Here is a 19,698-nt window from a genome sequence, read left to right on the forward strand (position 1 = left end):
GTGTTGCTTTAATTCAAGAAAAATTGTCGTAGCCCATTGGCAGATTTGTTGGCTTGTTTAATGTACATGCATGTACAATATTTCAATTTGTCTTGTATTTATTAGCATTTTGTATTGCCCAACGCTGTCTATGTTGTTTAACTGTTGTCATTTTCTTATAAAAGCCTTTATAATTTATTAGTTTGGATGATTGCCATTCCCGAGAACCTCTTATATTGGAAATAAAAGAATCATCTAAGCATTATTTTGTTGACTGTCTCTTAGACATGTAGCCGTTTGATTGTGGTTCTATTTAATGGCTAGTCTATTCTTTTGGAATGGTCAAACGTCTATTAGATTTTCACTGACAGCCCAAATTAAGCCTTGTTTTAGCCTAGACACATATTCGCTGTCTATTAGAAATTATGTAGTCGTTGAATAGCCGCTTTTTTGATGACTAATGTATTCTTGGGCCGTGGTTAGACGTCTCTTGGATTTTACGTAAAACGACAAAAGAATCTATTTTTAACACATAGGTCAGGGGAGAGCGCGAACGCAGTCCCCCACTATCAGAAATTTTGCAGTCGAGATTCCCACATTTGGGGAATTCGCAAAGGGTCAGCACAACCGGAGTGCAATGGCTGAGCCTCGCCCTGGGTGAACCACCTTCATGATCATGGTGTCTCCCCTGCCAGGTAAGTATGAGCGACACCCTTTGAGGCCAGACGGCCGCATCTTCCTGTGACCGATCACATCAACGGCGCCCCCGAAGGCCGTCCGACTAACATTTCATTACTGTGTGTGACCAGGTGGAAAGCGCACGAAGCCACGTCTGAGACCAAACATTCTTCGAGATCTACCCTATTTTTATTCCGTTTCCAGCCCGGTTGAACCGTGTAGAGTGAAATATGTGAAACAATTTAAATCAAATGGATTTAAATTGCGCATTCAAATATATGGTTTCGTTATTACAAAGTAACTTTACGTGGAATAGAAACAAAGAAATGTACAGAGCAATCAAGAAACAACGAAAGCATAGCAATTTTAGAACGTGGATAAATAAAAACACAGGGCTCAATGACTTACCCGTTGTCGTTGTGAGTTAAACAAGTACAGCTATGCTTCCAGGTCTGTCGACGTTGCTGTGGATTTTCGACAGCTGTAGTATGAAGGGTAGTGAAAAAAGTTTTCAGGTGTTTTTAACATTCCAATCGGCCTCTTTCGCTTTTGTTGCACCTTCAGCTGTGTCGAGGATGTTTAATTCGTCCTCGGATCACCACCACAAACTTGTAAAGAAAATAATTAAATACATTACAAAAACATTTCTTTATCAGCGTGTTCATTTCCACGCAAGCTTTTCGTTAAACCAATAAAGCCAACGAAAACACAGCAATTTTAAAACACACGTATTAGAAAAAACACCGTCATTCACGCACAAAAGAAGCAAATTCTTTTTTTGTATTTGACTTATTTGTCCCCGAGAAGGGGAGCGCACCATTCATGGAAACACTGCAATACCATGTTGATGCATGGAGTGGAAGGAGCAAGCTCCGCTTCCATTTCCGAAGGTCAAAAATCCATTTAACATATAGTCTCCGGATAGGAGACGTATCAGACATTAAACTGATAAGAACAGATTTTTTCTTTTGACTGGTTTTTATTGATACATAATCACAAATTTAAACAAGTGTACATGAAACAATAAATTAAGTAAAAACACTAATGTACAAATGCAGGTGAAAAGTCAAAAACTAGTCAAGAAAATTTAAACTTCGAGGGTTAAAACACCATTAAAATCCTGAATCCCTAAAACACACCACATTTTAAAATACAAATGAAGCACCTAAAATGGCCCATGTAAAAGCATGCAATCCTTAAAACCTTGTAGAAAGAGAAAAAAGGGTTAAATATCGTTTATTGTTTCTTTTACATATATTAAAAGTGCTTCCAGTGTGTTTTAAAAGCCAGAATAAAACAATACAACAAAGCTGGTGAGTAATCCTCAATGAATAAAACATTTTAAATAATAAAAGTCTTAAAAACAATACTCTGTTGTGCTTGACTGGAGAGGTGAGCCTTCCCTATGGGCCCACTCTCACCCTTCAGTCCCAGGCAATCAAAACCCGGTTTCAAGGGCCCAGAGGAGATCCGTACCCTCTGGCCCGCTGCTCCCGTAGCCGAAAGTGGTGAGGGTACATCTACGGGCGACCAAGGTCGGTGGCGGCCAGGACCCTCTCTGTGGCAACCCCGGCCCCCCCATCCGAATGATTAGGCGCGGTGCCCCTGCAGCAGGTTCTCGACCGTCCTTACAGTGGCGTGGAGGGGCACCGTCACCCGTTTCCCCACCAGCAGGTTTCTGGCAGTCCAGATTGCGTGCATTATAGCATTCAGGGTGAGCCAGAGCGTTGTGAACTGTTCCGATGTTAAATCCTTTGTCCTCCGGCCCACCCCTAGGACGGCGAGATTATAGTCCATCTGGACCCCACCCACTGGCAGGCACGGGAAAACCAGGGGGCCGGTCGCGGTCCACTGGTCCTGTGCAGCGCCGCACTCCCAGAGGACGTGCCGCACGGTCTCTTCGTGGTTACACCCGAGCCGTGGGCACTTTGCGTTGGCGGCCATGCCGCGGGAGTGCATAACCGCCCTGGTCGGTAGGATCTCATGGGCCACCATCCACATCAGGTCCTTTTGATGGTTCCGAAGGGCAGGGTGGGCTGCGTTCCTCCACACTGTTTTTGCCTCAATCTCCGTTAGGCCTGGTACTGGGCTCACCTTCTCCCGGTCCTGCACAACAGAGATAATCATTTTATGGTCCTTTAAAACATTCAAATTTTCACGTTCTAAGTCTTGTTTCCTTAGAAATTTCTTAATAAAAGCATATTCTTTTGGCAAGTTAAAAGACACTGGGGTTCTAAGATCCACTGTTAAAATTTTCAGATAGCGTAAATACGACCCCATCCAGAACTTGACTAATGCTACGGTCTTGTCACTGGATGGGGATGTGGCATACTTCAAATGTAAAGCAGTAAAATTACTCCCTAAAAAAAGACCAAGGTCTGGGAGTCCTTTGCCTCCATTTTCCTTTCGTTTTTTGACGGTTTCTCTCTTTATTCTCTCCCACCTGGACCCCCAGAGGAAATAAAAGACAGCACGTTCCACCGCTAAAATGAAGGACCTGGGGGGGCTAAAAACAGAACACAACAATAAAAACAAAGGTAAGATCACTGCTTTAAAAACTAAAATCTTCCCCTCCATTGTCAAATTCCTTAGTCCCCATAAACCCAGTCGCTGTCTTACTTTTCCTAAAGTATCAGTCCAATTTCCTCGTCCACCACCCTCCCTATCAAACTTTATACCTAGAATTTTTATATCATTTTCCCTTAGAGTCACGTCCAGTCCTTCCACGTCTATGTCGCGCCACTGTCCGAAGAGCTGGGCCTCTGACTTGTCTCTGTTTAATTTAGAGCCTGAGGCCCGTCCATAAGAATCTGTTAATTCCAAAGCTCTTCGGACAGATAAAAAGTCAGTCGTTAAAATTGTCACATCGTCCATGTATAAAACACATTTTGCTGTCAAGCCTCCTGGAAGTTTGAGTCCTTCGATCCGTTGGTCCCTTCTCAAGAGCTGTGCCAGTGGCTCGATGCATGCCACATACAAGAGCGGGGATAACGGGCAACCTTGACGGACGCCGCTGTGTATGTTAACAGCTTTTGTTAAATGCCCGTTTACGAGAATTTTGCTGGTTATATCGTTATACAGCAATCCCACCCATGCTAAAAACCTCCCTGGGAAACCCATTTTCTCCAGTACCCGCAATAGGTACTGGTGCGAGACCCGATCAAATGCTTTTTCAAAATCTAAATTTAGCACTATGAGGCCAATGTTTCTGTCCCTCGCAAAACAGATGGCATCTCGGATCAATATCAGGCTGTCCGTGATCCTCTTCCCGGGCACAGCGCACGCTTGATCCGGGTGGATCACGTCCTTTAAAAACATGGACATGCGTGTTGCTAAAAGCTTGCTAAAAAGTTTGCAATCCAAATTTAAAAGGCTGATTGGTCTCCACGTTTTTAAGTCTGTTTTGTCTCCTTTTTTATGTAAAAGCGAAACAATGCCTAGTCTAAAACTGTCAGGGAGTTTGTCCAGTCTGTCAAAGTCCTTAAAAACCATTAAAAGTTCTGGTGCTAAAATGTCCCAAAATTTTGAATAAAATTCCACGGGAAGGCCGTCACTTCCCGGCGACTTACCTGTTTTAAAATCCTTCATACATTTTGTAAGCTCTAAAAGAGTAAAATCTTGGGTTAAAATTGCACACTCATTTTCAATTTTCATTTCTAAATTTTCCAAAATGTTTTCTATGGCTTTCTTTGTTACCTCTTTTTTGTTGTATAAATCTGCATAAAAAGTTTCTACTTCTTCTAATATTTCTTCTGTATTTCTGACTTCCTTCTCCCCATTTTTTAATTTGGTTATTACACCTTTGTTTGTTAAAATCCTCTTAAAAAAATATCTTGTGCATTTTTCGCCTTCTTCCAGATCTTTTTCCTTGCTTCTTAAAATCAACCCTTTACTTCTTTGTTTTTCTAAATCAGCCATTTCTTTTTTAACCTCATTTAGTTCTTCATTAAAGTCAAACCCTTCATTTACAAACTTAAAATACACTGTAAAAAAAAAACTGTTGTTTTTACAGGAAAACGCTGGCAGCTGTGGTTACCAGAGAATTCCTGTAAAAATTACAGCAGCACAGTAGATAACTTTACTGACAAAATATGTAAATTGATTTACAGTGAATAAAATCACAGCTGATTCACATTAAAAAACTGTAAACGTCTACACAAAAATTTGTTAATTTTGCATTACTGTGTTGTATATAAATATACTATTTCCTGTATTTTTTACATATAATAATTGCTTATTGTGCATCAATAAATTATAAAATTAACAGACTGAATCACATTAAAAAACTGTAAAGTCTACGAAAAAATGTGTTAATTTTGCATAACTGTCTTGTATATTAATATCCCATTTCCTGTATTTTTAACATGTAATATTTGCTTATTATGCATCAATAAATTATAAAATTAACAGGGAAATATCAATCAAAACTGGTAAAGTAACAGTAAAACTTTGCATTTTAAATGGAGATGTTCTATATATTATACATAAAATCTATTTATAATATGCTGTGCTAAATCTCAAAAACACATCTTGAGAAAAGACAAGGAAGCAAAATATCACTTGAGAAATTTATTTAACAGCCATTGTCAAGAGTTGTAAACAATTGGATGAATTTTTTTTCAAAGTTTGGAACAAGTTTATGTGCCAGGCACATAACAACCCACACGCTCCCCGTCTGGAATGTTCCACAGTACAGCTTAAAACAATTGAACACATTTCTTTTCAATGTACCTGTATACAACATGCAAAGAAGCTACATGTAATAGTTATTTAAACTTTGACCAAATCAAAGTTGAAATATTCAAGTGCATTAGCCTCTTTAAATCTAGACATTATCTGTCACAAAGTTAAAGTGTCAGGCGCACAACAACCACCCAACTCACAACAACCTTGTCTGGAATGTTCCACAGTGTAGCATAAAACAATTGAACACATTTTTTCTTTAACCTACCTGTATACAACATGCAAAGAAGCTACATGTAATAAGTTATTTAAACTTTGACCGAATAAAAGTTGAAATATTCAAGTAGATTACCCTCTTTAAAATGTATACATTTACCGGTCACAAAGTTTAAGTGCCTGGCGCACAACAACAACCCAATTCACAACAACCTTGTCTGGAATGTTCCACAGTATGGCATAAAACTTATCTATCTCCATGGAGACAAATTTGTGATGCCAAAAGGCCAAGTTACAGGTCATATCTGTGGAGAGGCGAGCCCCCTCACAGTAAGAATGCACATTTGTTAAGGTATTATTTTGCAATAAAAACTGTTCTAATTGAATACATGCAAGATAAGTATCATATTATACTGTGGAACATTCCCGCAAAGCAAGAACATTTTCACGAAAAAAAGCAGGTGGCGGACTCTCGACCAGAAGCAGCTAGTGCACCTTCAAGACTTTAAAACAAAAAATTATATAGTGCCTTAAGCATAATACACATTGTGTATTTAACAAAGAGAAAAATAACAATACCTCTTCTCAAACAAACAGAGAAGTTAGTGCACCTTTAAGACTTCAAAACAAAAATGATATAGTACCTTAATAAACATAATACACATTGTGTAATTAAAGAAAAATAACAGTACCTCTTTTCAAACAGAGAGGTTAGTGCACCTTTTAGACTTTAAAACAAAAAAAAGGATATAGTACCTTAATAAACAGAATACACATTGTGTATTTAACAAAGAAAAATGACAGTACCTCTGCTCAAACAACAGTCAAGAGTCCACAGAAAGAGTCCATATTTAGGCTTAACGCCACTCGTGATCGGAGAGTTCCTGTATCAGGGTGAGGACTCGAGGGTTCACGGTGAGACGACGCTTGGAGTTTTTATTCTCTACCTTGGTTCCTTTTTCTGGGTTTATCGAGAAGAAACACCTGTTAAATAAAAACCATATTAAGCATTTTAATTGATCAGTTATATAAACAAAAGACTACAAGAAACCATACACACACTACCAGTCAAAAGTTTGGAAAGTGTACTATTTTAATTGTTTTTGAAAGAAGTCTCTTCTGCTCACAAAGGCTGCATTTCTGTGATCCAAAATACAGCAAAAAACGTCATGATATTCTTACAATTTTAAATAACTTTCCATTTCAATTTTTTTTTTAAATGCAATTTATTTCTGTGATTCAAAGCTGAATTTTTAGCATCATACTCCAGTCTTAATTGTGAAAACAGTTGTGTACAATTTTCAGTATTATTTAATGAATAGAAAGTTTGAAAGAACAGCATTTATCTGAAATTAAAGCTTTTGCAACATTAAAATATTCAAGTGACAGTATAGACATGTATTATGCATCCATGCTGAATACATTTATTAAAGTTCTTTCAAAACAAACAAAAAACACCACACTCACAGACCCAAAAGGGTAGAACAATGTTACAAAAGCTTTCCATTTCAGAGAAATACTGTTCTTTTGAACTTTATATTCATCAAAGAATCCTAAAAAAAAAAAAAATGTTCTCAATACTGATAATAAATGTTTCTTGGAGCATCAAATCAGCATATTAGAATGAATCCTGAAGGATCACGTGACTCTGAATTTTTAACATTGCAGTGATGCTCAAAATTCAGCTTTGCATCACGGGAATAAACTACACTTTAAAATGGAAAACAATTATTTTACCTTTTAATATTTCACAATATAACAGCTTTTTTGTATTTTTAATAACAAATGCAGCCTTATTGAGCAGAAGAGACTTCTTTTAAAAACAATAAAAATAGTACAGTTTCTAAACTTTTGACATGCATATATAAAAAAACAGTCCAAGACCGAACCAAGACCGAGACTCATGCCACACCCAGAGGCAAGGCCGAGACTCAGACCAGACTTAAAGGGATACTCCATCGTTTTGTCACTAAACCAGGGGTGGGCAATTCTGGTCCTGGAGGGCCAAAGTCCTGCAGAGTTTAGCTCCAACCCTAATCAAGCACACCTGAAAAATCTAATCAATGTTTTCAGTATCACTTGCAAATGAAGTTCAGGTGTGCTTGATTAGGGTTGGAGCTAAACTCTGCAGGACTTTGGCCCTCCAGGACCAGAATTGCCCACCCCTGTATTAAAATATATGTTATTACCTTAAAGGAATAGTTTAATATTGAAAATGAGAAGACTATGTTATTACCTTAACTTAGAACTGTTGATACATCCCTCTATCATCTGTGTGCGTGCACGTAAGCGCTGGAGCGCGCTGCGACGCTTCGATAGCATTTAGCTTAGCCCCATTCATTCAATGATACCACTCAGAGATAAAGTTAGAAGTGACCAAACACATCAACGTTTTTCCTATTTAAGACGAGTAGTTATACGAGCAAGTTTGGTGGTACAAAATAAAACGTAGCGCTTTTCTAAGCGGATTTAAAAGAGGAACTATATTCTTACTATATTCTTAGTACTTCGACTCGCCTGAAAAGTCCGCTCCCCTTCTCCCTCTCATAATGGGAGAGGGAGGGTGTTACTGCGCCGAGTCGAAGTACTCCCAAAAGTGCTTTTACGCCAAAATATAGTTCCTCTTTTAAATCCGCTTAGAAAAGCGCTACGTTTTATTTTGTACCACCAAACTTGCTCGTATAACTACTCGTCTTAAATAGGAAAAACGTTGATGTGTTTAGTCACTTTTAACTTTATCTCTAAATGGTATAATTGAATGAATGGGGCTAAGCTAAATGCTATCGAAGCATCGCAGCGCGCTCCAGCGCTTACGTGCACGCACACAGATGATAGAGGGATGTATCAACTCTTCTTAGTTAAGGTAATAACATAGTTTAATATTGAAAATGAGTAGAATATTCCTTTAACTAAAAAGAGTTGATACATACCTCTCTCTTCTTAGTGCATGCACTTAAAGGGATAGTTCGGCCAAAAATGATATTAAACCCATGATTTCCTTACCCCGAAGCTGTCCGAGATGCATATGTCCATAATTTTTCAGACAATGACATTTTCAGTTATTTTAGAAAATGTTTTAGATCTTTCAGTTGATCAAATGTGAAGTTATGGGGTCCACGACCTTCAAGCCCAAAAAGTGTGCATCCATCCTTAACAAAATAAATGCAAACGGCTCCACGATGATTAACAAAGTCCTTCTGATGGTAATCCACGCAGTTTCGTTGTAGAAATATACATTTGTTATTAATTATACATTTAAAACTTTATAAACCAAAATAACTTGCATCCGGTAATGCCGCCATCTTAGTCCCGTCCGCATTCAGGAAGAGAGCTTACGCAGCTTACGGAGGTTACTCTGCTGTTGCTCTGTCCCCCCGCCCTCCGAATTTGTCATACGTCACTAAGAAAAGTGCGTACACTACGCTAATACTCTCTCTTGAATACAGAGGAGTCCAAGATGGCGGCGCTACCGGAAGCTAGTTATTTTGGTTTTAAATATGGATATTTCTACAACAGTACCGCGCGGATTACCCTCAGAAGACATTTATTTATCATCCTGGAGCCGTTTGGATTTATTTTGTGAAGGATGGATGCGCATTTTTTTGACTTGAAGGTCGTGGACCCCGTAACTTCACATTTAACTAAATGAAAAATCTAAAACAATTTCAAAAATAACTGAAAATGTGTTTGTCTGAAAAACAAATGGACATATGCATCTCAGACAGCTTGGGGGTGAGTAAATCATGGGTTTAATATCATTTTTGGCCGAACTATCCCTTTAAACACTGTGACGCGTGGCGACACTTTGATAGCACTTAGCTCAGCTCAGTTCATTTAATGGTACCAAACAGAGAGGAAGTTAGAAATGACCAAACACATCAACGTTTTCCCCATTTAAAACGAGTAGTTATACGATCAAGTATGGTGGCACAAAGTAAAACCTGGCGCTTTTCAAAGCAGGTTAAAAAGGGTAACTATAATGTATGGCGGAATAACACTTTTGGGAGTACTTCGACGAAATGAGAGGGAGAAGTACTACCAAAAAGTGCTATGCCGCCATACATTATAGTAACCCTTTTAACCCGCTTTGATAAGTGCCAGGTTTTATTTTGTGCCACCATACTTGCTCATATAACTACTCGTTTTAAATAGGGTAAACATTGATGTGTTTGGTACCATTGAATGAACTGGGCTAAGCTAAGGGCTATTAAAGTGTCGCCACGCGCCACAGCGATTAAGTGCACGCAGTAAGATGATAGAGGTGTGTATCAACTCTTCTTAGTTAAGGTAATAATATAGTTTAATATGACAAAACAATGAAGTATCTCTTTAAAGGAAAACTACACCGTTTTTCAATATTTTACTATGTTTTTACCTCAACTTAGAATAAATAATCTTATTTCAATGCGTGCAGTTCATCTATGCACAGCGCGTTGTGAGTGTGTTAGCATTTGGTCTAGCCCATTCATTCCTTAAGATCCAAACAGGGATGAACCTACCAAACACTTCCATGTTTTCCCTACACAAGTATGGTGGCACAAAAAAGTGGTGATTTTTTTAAGCAGACAAAATAAGAGCACTATATTGTATGAAGGAAGAGCACTAGTTTGCAGCACTTCGACCTCTGGCACAGTAACATCATCACTCCTGTGAACTCCCACCTCTCGTGCAAACTCAGTGAGAGGGGGAGTAATGCTGTTACTGCGCCCGAGGTCGAATGCTGCAAACAAGTGCTCTTCCGCCACACAATATAGTTCATTTTATCCACTGGCCATGTTTTATTTTGTGCCACCATACTTACTCGTGAAACTACTCTTGTAACAGTCTTTGAATAGGGAAAACATGAAAGTGTTTGGTGGCTTCGAAATTCATCCCTGTTTGGATCCTAAGGAATAAATGGGGCTAAGCTAAATGCTAACACATTCACAACACACTGTGCAAAGATAAACTGCACGCATTGAAAAAAGACAGATGTATTATTTTGTCTAAGTTGATGTAAGAACATAGTAAAATATTGAAAAACTGTGTAGTTGTCCCTCAAGTCCGGCTCTTAGTTTGCGTCTTACACTGCATCTTCCTCTCTGTCTTGAGTCCCAGCCTTAGTTAAGGTCCAGGTTAACAAAGGGACAGCCAGACTCCAGGTCTAAGAAATGAGTAAGCCATGTTTACTCACCTTTGAAGAAACTCTAGAGTTGAAGCCAGCTCAGATGGATAATGAATATTAAAACAGTAGTAGCTCCCAAACATGAGGCACAATGCAGAAATGAAGGAGGAGATGTTTGTGTTGATAAGGTTCCGATCCAGACTCAGCATGTACCTTGTGGAGGAATAGCAGGATTATCCTATGAACAAATTATTTAACAGTTTATGTTAATAAGCGCTGCACTCACATGACAAATTCTATAAACAGTCACAAAAAAAAGATATGAAAGACTTACCACAGACAATAACAGTGGGTGTCAGAGGCACTTGCTCCAGTTGGACCTCTTCTGCAAGACATGTATCTTCTACATGGAAGAACATGGACTCCTCCTTCTCATCAAAGTAACTGAGTAGAAGCAGGGTCATCTCTATCACATCATCTGAACAGCCACTCTGCAGTCCCCGCATCCTCTGAAGCCTTGCATAATTCTGAAGGAAAGTCTTGCTCTTGTTGACAAAAACTGTGGTCATGTAGTCGAGAAGTCTTTTTCCCTTCAAATCCAAATTTCGTGTAAATGTCTCTTTGAGGTCAATCCCAGTGAGTTCCATAAAGTGAACTGACATGCCAAGTTCATCAAACCAAAACGGCCACTCCTCTCTAAGGCATTTGATACTTTTTCCCTGGTTGACATGTTGACGCTGTGTGTAAAATGTGGACTTCATTAGACATTTTACCTCCTCTGGATTGACATCGATGTGTTGGAACATCACCTTGAGTTTTTCCATCTTTTGCCGCTGAGTCTCTTGAGTTTCTTCAAGGGGCAGAAATTTGACATTCCATTTAATGCATCCATACGTGTCCTGCATCGCTGCTCTCTCTTCTATTGGGATTTCGTCTGTGTGGTCCGAGTCATCAGTCTGATGTTTTCTTTTTCTTATTTTGGGTGTTGAAGTGCGCCTGACATTTTCAATTCTGTTTTGCAACTGTTTGACAAGGGAATGGTAGCCTTTTCCAACAATATCGCCCTCTATTACATCTTGGAGAGAACTGGGATATTTTGCAACCATTTTTGTTGCAACGTCAGTTGAATGTTTTTTACCTACATGAGGGCATTTTTCCATCATCTCAGTCACAACAATTCGGACCATTTGCCTTCTTAGTTTTGGGCCTGGCCTTTTCCCCCTCTCTAAAGCCTGCATCACTTCCTCAGGAAATTTACTCCATGGAATTTCAAAGTTTTCATCCCACTGTGTGTCAAGTCCTGGGCTGCTGGAGGTGCTTGACGATGAACTTTGGGGTGAAACAGAGAGCGATGGCAGCGATTGGGTAGGCGAGGCTTCCACAGATGACAGAGAGCTGTTCTCAGGAGTGTGGTCTTTAAAAAAAAAAAAAAAAAAAAAAGATTATGATTCACGCTGTACAATATTGCACAATGTCCATGTCTGCTTTTGATTTTGAATATTTGTGTGGTGTGTGCAGTGTTTTTACTTACATTTCCGTTTCCAAACAGCAAGCAGCTTCCTGGCTTCTACAGGTCTTAACGCTGTCATTAAATCTGCCTCCGTTACGAAGCGTAAATCATCATACGTCTCAACTCCAATGGACTGCAAGTGCTCTTCCAGGATGTTTTTGTTTACTGCTTGAAGTTGTGGTAGGGCGTCCATGATGGCAACATCTAGGAAGGTTCGCTCTGAGTCAGTCATATTGCACTGAAGAAAAAATGGCACCTTCAGACAGAACAAAAAAAAAAATATATACAGTACATACACCTAACAGAGTAGAGACATGCATCAGGTAACACGTATATTAATGTCAAAACTATTTACAGTAAGAAGTGAGGTTTAATTGGACTTTATTTTGCCACAATACTGTGTTTTAGTGGAATGACTTGGTATCCATCAAGAATGTATGATACCAAAGGATAGAAATCGGGCAGGTCATTAATGTTGATACACTGTAACCCAAGACTGTCCTTTGTTACAGAATACAGATGGTATTCTGAGAGGAAGGTGCCTTTGTGGATATCCATCAAAACATACACAGATTTGTCATTATGAATCAAGATGAGAAGTAGTTCACCAAACTCCATATACTCATCATTTCTGCACACAAGAAACTGTCCTTTTTTATATGCAGTGCCCTTGTATTGAATGTCTGTGGAAACTGTGGTATTGCTTTCTGAAAAGGCTAGCTCCCTGACTGCATGTTTAATAGTGTTACTGTAAAGGTTGGGATAAAATGCACAGCTGTCCTTCACTTGAAGTAGTTTACTGCATTCTTGCCCAGCTAAAAGATATGCCTGATACATCTGATGACGCTCTGACAAAGTCTGACATATGTTTTTGAAGTTTTTCAAGTGTCTGGCACATCTTTTAAAATAACTGTGTTTACTTTCAAACCTAAGCGTCCATAACCTAATCAATGGACCAAATTTCAAGATCAGTGCTGAATAATGGCGCAAATAGTGGTGCTTGGGTTTTAGTTGAATTTCAGGAAACAACAGCTTTCTCAACTCCAAATATTCTTGGATCAAAATGTCAAGATATGCTATCTGGGACAAGGAAATGTTCTGAGCACAAATAAGATCCACAATGTCTTTTAGCTGGAGAGCTAACTGCCATACTTCATCCTCATGATTTTGCACTTTGTCACCAATCAAAACTGGTAGCAATCTCAAAAGGTTCCAGTTTTGAATGGCTTGCCCTGATAACTTGGCTCCGTCCGGGTTGACAGCACATGGCTTTGTGAGTGCTTCAGATCCTTTGTATTTTAACTGTTTGATGCGCCTGTTTAAGAGCGAGTATGTGAACCATTTTTTCTTTTTTATAAAGTTCTTCAGGTACAGTGCTAGATCATATGACAAGACTCCTTCAAAGAGGTCATGACCTAAACAGGGCGGGAGACCAGGCTGGGAAACATGAAAAGACTCAAGGGCATTAAAGATAGAGTTTACCTTTATCCCTCTGACGTCTTGGATGTTTTCTGCCTGGAGATCAGCAACAGCTGCGTCATACGTCTCTGGGGTGCGTGGAGGACCACAGACATTCGGATCAGCCACAAACTCACTTCTGGTGATTTCACAGTACCTGCAAAAATATTGAGAGCGGCTGAAGTTCTCTGTAAATCCACCTATGCAATGAGAACCCAAGTTATCCCCAGCAATGCAGAAAAGCCCCCCTTTTACTGTTTCTCCATCTACATTTATTCCTTCGGTTTCCAAGGATTTCAGATCTGCCAACAACTCTGAGAAAACTTTGGCTACTCCAAAACGCTTAAGGTCATCCTCAACACACAACAAGACTAAAAACATATTATCAGTATTTGAACGCAAATGAATGGGTAAATTTGCTAATGAAAGATAGACTGCAAGAACTTTGTGCTTCTTTTTAGCAGAACCCAGGGGATTCACAATTTCAAATGAATCTTGGTACAAAATCAGTTTGAGGCTTTTAGGGTTTTCATTGAAGAACTTGTGACATTTGAAATTTTGTCCATCATATAAATCCGTAAAAACCTCTACATCAGGATCTCCAAACTGTTGTGACTGTGTATTCCTCCCTAAACGTGACTGTAAAAAACTCTTCAGAGTTTCTGCCACTGGTATGTAGTAAGCACATTTTTGTGTCATGTTGTCATCCGTTCCCAATGGCACTTTTTGGGGTTCTGTGTATTTAAACATTTTTGTGAATGTCTGATTTCTAGAGTACGTTGTTCTTAATTGTCCCTGATGACAAGCAGAGAACAAATCTGACTCTTTAATGCAGTCACAGATTTTAGAGACTGCTTCATCTGATAGGCTCATATCATTTTTTAAAAAAGAACTTACTTTAGCTATTGTATAGGCTTGACCTAACTCGTGCACATTTTGCATTTCCTCAACAATAGTCTGTATAGTAGAAGCAGGAATTAGCAGCTGTCCTTGCAGTTTAAGGTAAAAGAGAGACATGTTTCTGAGATAAGCCTGACTATCATTCTCTGGCATATCACTGGCTGCACTAGCTGTTGGCATGGCTTCATGTGTGTTTTCTGAATCATCTGTACTGTCAATTACATCTGGGGGCTGAGGGCGAGTTTCCCGGTACATGTTATCGATACCATCTGGGGAGCATGATTTATGCTTTCTACACATGTGAGAAGTAAATGACGATTTTTTTGTAAACACGTACTTACAACCACTTACTGGACACGACACAGACCTGCCCTCTCCAATATGATCATTTAAGTGAGACACTAGCTCTTTCACCGTGTGAAAATGGCGGACACATAATGAAACTGCACATTTTAAATCCGCAACAACAGCTATAGGAGCAGCTTGGGGAGCATTGTGCACCCGATAAAAATGGCCCTTGAAAGCGGAGTAAGTGGTAAATGTTTGACTACAGTTAGCGCCAACACACTTAAAAAGACAACGGGGCTCATTCCTATGCACTTTGCAATGTAGTACATAGCCTCTTAATGTATCCAATTTCTTTTTACAAAAGACACAGGTGATCATTTTTAGGATTTCAAGTGTTTGCCTGTGCTTTTCAGCTAAACTACGTTAAAGGGATAGTTCGGCCAAAAACGATATTAAACCCATGATTTACTCACCCCCAAGCTGTCCGAGTTGAATATGTCCATCGTTTTTCAGACAAACACATTTTCGGATATTTTAGAAAATATTTTAGATCTTTCTGTTCATTAAATGTAATGTCACGGGGTCCAGCAATAGTCCACGACCTTCAAGTCCAAAAAAGTGCGTCCATCCTTCACAAATTAAATCCAAACGGCTCCAGGATGATAAACAAAGGTCTTCTGTGGGTAATCCGTGCGGTGTTGTTGTAGAAATATCCATATTTAAAATGTTATTAACGTTATAAACTACCTTCCGGTAGCGCCGCCATCTTAGACTCAGGAGAGAGTATTAGCGTAGTGTACGCACTTTTCTTAGTGACGTATGACAAATTCGGAGGGCGGGGGCACAGAGCAGCAGCAGAGAAACTCTGTACGCTGCGTAAGCTCTCATCCTGAATGCGGATCACTCCAAGATGGCGGCGCTACCGGAAGGTAGTTTATAACGTTAATAACATTTTAAATATGGATATTTCTACAACAACACCGCCCGGATTACCCTCAGAAGACCTTTGTTTATCATCCTGGAGCCGTTTGGATTTAATTTGTGAAGGATGGACGCACTTTTTTGGACTTGAAGGTCGTGGACTATTGCTGGACCCCGTGACATTACATTTAATGAACAGAAAGATCTAAAATATTTTCTAAAATATCCGAAAATCAGTTTGTCTGAAAAACGATGGACATATGCAACTCGGACAGCTTGGGGGTGAGTAAATCATGGGTTTAATATCGTTTTTGGCCGAACTATCCCTTTAACACGCATTGATCTAGGTAACTAGTTTACACCACGTGCTTTCAGCACACTTTTTCGTTTGGTCTCGAAAAAATTAGGTTAAACACTGAGAACCTTACCGTGCAAACTTTAAAATTTCCGATGAACAGCAGACCCTCTAAAAACTTGTTAAAATTGCAGATAAAACTTTTAAAAGACAAAAATGGTCCGAAGACTTCTGTTGTGCCTCGTTTTCTCCTAGCAAACGCTGCTCCCTCTCCGGCTCGCTCGTTATTGACGTCAGCCGCAGGTGTACGATGAGCTCGTGCGTCTCCCGCCTTCATGTCATTATCCAATCAGAGACGAGCCTTTCTGTGAACTATGAAATTTAAAATTTGCAGACTCAGACAGTGCACAATGAGAGGGGACAAGTACAAGTCTATGGATGCACTAATGGTTTAGCTTGTGATAATGATACAATGCTCAAAACTATGCTGAAATAATTTATAAATAGAAAACTAGAAGGCTAAATATTACATTACAATTAAAAAACTAAAAGACACAAAGTATACAAGGATTATGGTTAGGATTGAACAGAAATTTTACTTTGCACAGGTTTCATAAATTTTAATTCCTTATACACATACTCTATAAATACAGTAGGCTACAAATAAATCATAAAGTGATGTTAGTGAAGGCACTGTGATAATGGCACAATGCTCAAATTATTACTATTGTTTTATCAATAAGCCTATGTAGAAAACTAGTGGGCTAAGAATTACATTACCATTTAAAGACTAAAAGAAACATATAAGGATTGAGACTGAACAATATAGTATTACTTTACATATCAATAATAAAAATTTCTTATACACACTCTACAATATGCTACAAATAGCCTGTATTATAAAAACAATGTTATTATAATTGTAGACTATATATATATATATATATATAATTTTTTTAAAGCATTTTTTATTACCTCAATTTGCATCAATCATGTTAAAAGTACAGCATAAACTTGTAAAGTAACTTACTGTTATTGTATTTTTTAAGAACAACTGACAAAAACTTTAGTTTTTACAATATTTGCAGGTCAAATGAACAAAATTGTTTTGTTATGAGTATTACAGTATTTCTCTGTTTTTGATACCAATATTTGTAGTTTTAACAAATACATTTGATTATAATCACATATTGTTGTTGTAAATATAACAAAACATTATGTTTAATAGTTTACAAAAGTTCACTGTGATTTAAACAAAAAATATATGTTTTGTGGTTTACAATAGTTTTCTGTAGGGATTTTACATAGTTTTTCTGTAAATTTCACGGTCATTTTTTACAGTGTACCTTTGTAATCTTTTTTGCAGTCCCGACATGCATCTTTTTTCTTTGTTCTTTTTTTCAATCCCTTTCTTTCTAAAAAACAGTCTCGTCCTGTGTTTCACCATCTCCCACCACTGTGCACGTGAATCAAAAAAGTCCTGGAGGGTCTGCCATTGACTGAATTGCTCCCTGTAGTCACTAATTATCTCCTCATCCTGCAAAAGGGAGCTTTATTTTACACACATTGGAATGATGTGAAGATATTCTAATGCTATTGCATTGTTATTTTCTACTTTCTAAGTCATTGTATAATGTTTAATTATTACTGTTTCTTATTCTTATTGTGCTTACAAGTTTCTTTATTATGCTTTTGCAGAACCATACACATATATACGCATCTGTACCTATTGGGATTGGAAACAGTAAAATTGTTTAATAAGGACATGGACCGAGTGATTTATTGTTCTGTCTGAACATTCTGCAGCGGTTGCCATACAATTTAAACGGCACCTATTCACTTTCATACAGGGCTCAATGACTTACCCGTTGTCGTTGTGAGTTAAACAAGTACAGCTATGCTTCCAGGTCTGTCGACGTTGCTGTGGATTTTCGACAGCTGTAGTTGCTGTGGATTTTCGACAGCTGTAGTATGAAGGGTAGTGAAAAAAGTTTTCAGGTGTTTTTAACATTCCAATCGGCCTCTTTCGCTTTTGTTGCACCTTCAGCTGTGTCGAGGATGTTTAATTCGTCCTCGGATCACCACCACAAACTTGTAAAGAAAATAATTAAATACATTACAAAAACATTTCTTTATCAGCGTGTTCATTTCCACGCAAGCTTTTCGTTAAACCAATAAAGCCAACGAAAACACAGCAATTTTAAAACACACGTATTAGAAAAAACACCGTCATTCACGCACAAAAGAAGCAAATTCTTTTTTTGTATTTGACTTATTTGTCCCCGAGAAGGGGAGCGCACCATTCATGGAAACACTGCAATACCATGTTGATGCATGGAGTGGAAGGAGCAAGCTCCGCTTCCATTTCCGAAGGTCAAAAATCCATTTAACATATAGTCTCCGGATAGGAGACGTATCAGACATTAAACTGATAAGAACGGATACTACACTTGATCTTAGCCAAAAGGCCGAGAAGCGATACCGGAATAGACGCAGCCAAAGGGGGAGCCGGCGAAGGCGCTGGCTTTTGGGGTGGAGGCTAGCGGGCATTTAACTCTATACGTTACAGAGGTAGAACGTTGAGCTAGCAGATCAGAAGTTCATGTTTTCTAAACCCATGCAGAAAACACACACAAACTGGTGGGAAAAAGCAGTCATCGCTTAACCAAACAGAAACATGAAGTAAAGCTTCAGTTAATTTGCTTGCAGCTTGCAGATCCAATACGTCGATCGTAAAGGTAATGCCGGTAGATCGCACATACCTTAACTGTGTATGCTGCTCCACGCCTCCACGAGCTTCGGGAAACAGAGCGCAAAATTGTCATTATGGTCTTGGATTAACTGTGAAACATGCTTTGCCTTTCTTCTCAAATGTGTTTTCATAAATCTTACGCTGTCCGCTGCAGCTCAGTCGTCTAACTTCTGAAATTTACCAGGATGCGCATTTTTTCCTTGATGCAGGAACTGATCCACGCTCATGAGAGAGAGAGAGAGAGAGAGAGAGAGAGAGAATTTAGAATTTTCAAAAAACCTTTATTACAAATTAAAACATTTTCATAACCTCAAATCAGAAAAAACAAAGGGGAAAAAAAAAATATATATATATATATAGTAACGGAAATAACAAAAAATAAGCCAACATAGGAGCAAAGACCAAATCATCTTCAATAACCAGACACAGAGCTCCTCCATAATACCAAATCAATTCAAAAGAAAGAAGATCATTCATTGCTTTTAAGTATCTAAAACCAATAAGGATTCTAGATTTAACTTATTTTAAAAACTGCTAATATATCATGGCTTCCAGGTCTGTCAACGTTGCTGTGGTTTTTCGACAGCTGTAATATGAAGGGTAGAGTGAAAAAAAAATGTTTAAGTGTTTTGAACATCCCAATCTGTTCGTTTACTTAGTATTTTATTCATGTTTTCGAGTTAAAAAATAATTCTTAAATCAAGATACATTTACTTAATAAGCAAAGTGGCTTAGAATTTAAGTCTTGTTTACTGAAATAAATTCTAAAATGTAATAGGTTAAGGCTTAAAACAAGTAAAAATATCTGCCAGTGGGGTAAGAAAAATAAACCTAAATTGAGTTTATTATTGAATTAAGTTGAAACTAGAATTAAGTTTATTTTTCTTACCCCGCTGGCAGATATTTTTTACTTG

General features: G+C 38.4%; 1 protein-coding gene, 2 non-coding genes and 1 pseudogene across 3 annotated transcripts; all 4 read right to left on the minus strand.

Annotated features, from left to right (window-relative positions):
• Window positions 1-517: 517 nt before the first annotated feature.
• Window positions 518-682, minus strand: LOC135726980 (U1 spliceosomal RNA). Its single transcript, XR_010525067.1, has one exon. It is a non-coding gene; the product is annotated as a U1 spliceosomal RNA (small nuclear RNA).
• Window positions 683-1,463: 781 nt separating this feature from the next.
• Window positions 1,464-1,644, minus strand: LOC135727042 (U2 spliceosomal RNA; annotated as a pseudogene).
• Window positions 1,645-10,893: 9,249 nt separating this feature from the next.
• On the minus strand, window positions 10,894-15,074 carry LOC135721898 (uncharacterized). Its single transcript, XM_065244307.2, has 4 exons — window positions 13,653-15,074; window positions 12,192-12,426; window positions 10,995-12,074; window positions 10,894-10,898 (listed from the first exon to the last, which is right to left on the minus strand). The coding sequence occupies exons 1-4, from the start codon at window positions 14,826-14,828 to the stop codon at window positions 10,894-10,896; spliced, it is 2,496 nt and encodes an 831-aa protein (XP_065100379.1). The 5' UTR covers window positions 14,829-15,074.
• A 3,247-nt stretch (window positions 15,075-18,321) lies between these two features.
• On the minus strand, window positions 18,322-18,512 carry LOC135727034 (U2 spliceosomal RNA). The gene has a single exon (XR_010525117.1). It is a non-coding gene; the product is annotated as a U2 spliceosomal RNA (small nuclear RNA).
• Window positions 18,513-19,698: the final 1,186 nt, after the last annotated feature.

Source organism: Paramisgurnus dabryanus, chromosome 9, assembly GCF_030506205.2.
Source record: "Paramisgurnus dabryanus chromosome 9, PD_genome_1.1, whole genome shotgun sequence".
In the NCBI taxonomy this organism is placed as follows: domain Eukaryota; kingdom Metazoa; phylum Chordata; class Actinopteri; order Cypriniformes; family Cobitidae; genus Paramisgurnus; species Paramisgurnus dabryanus.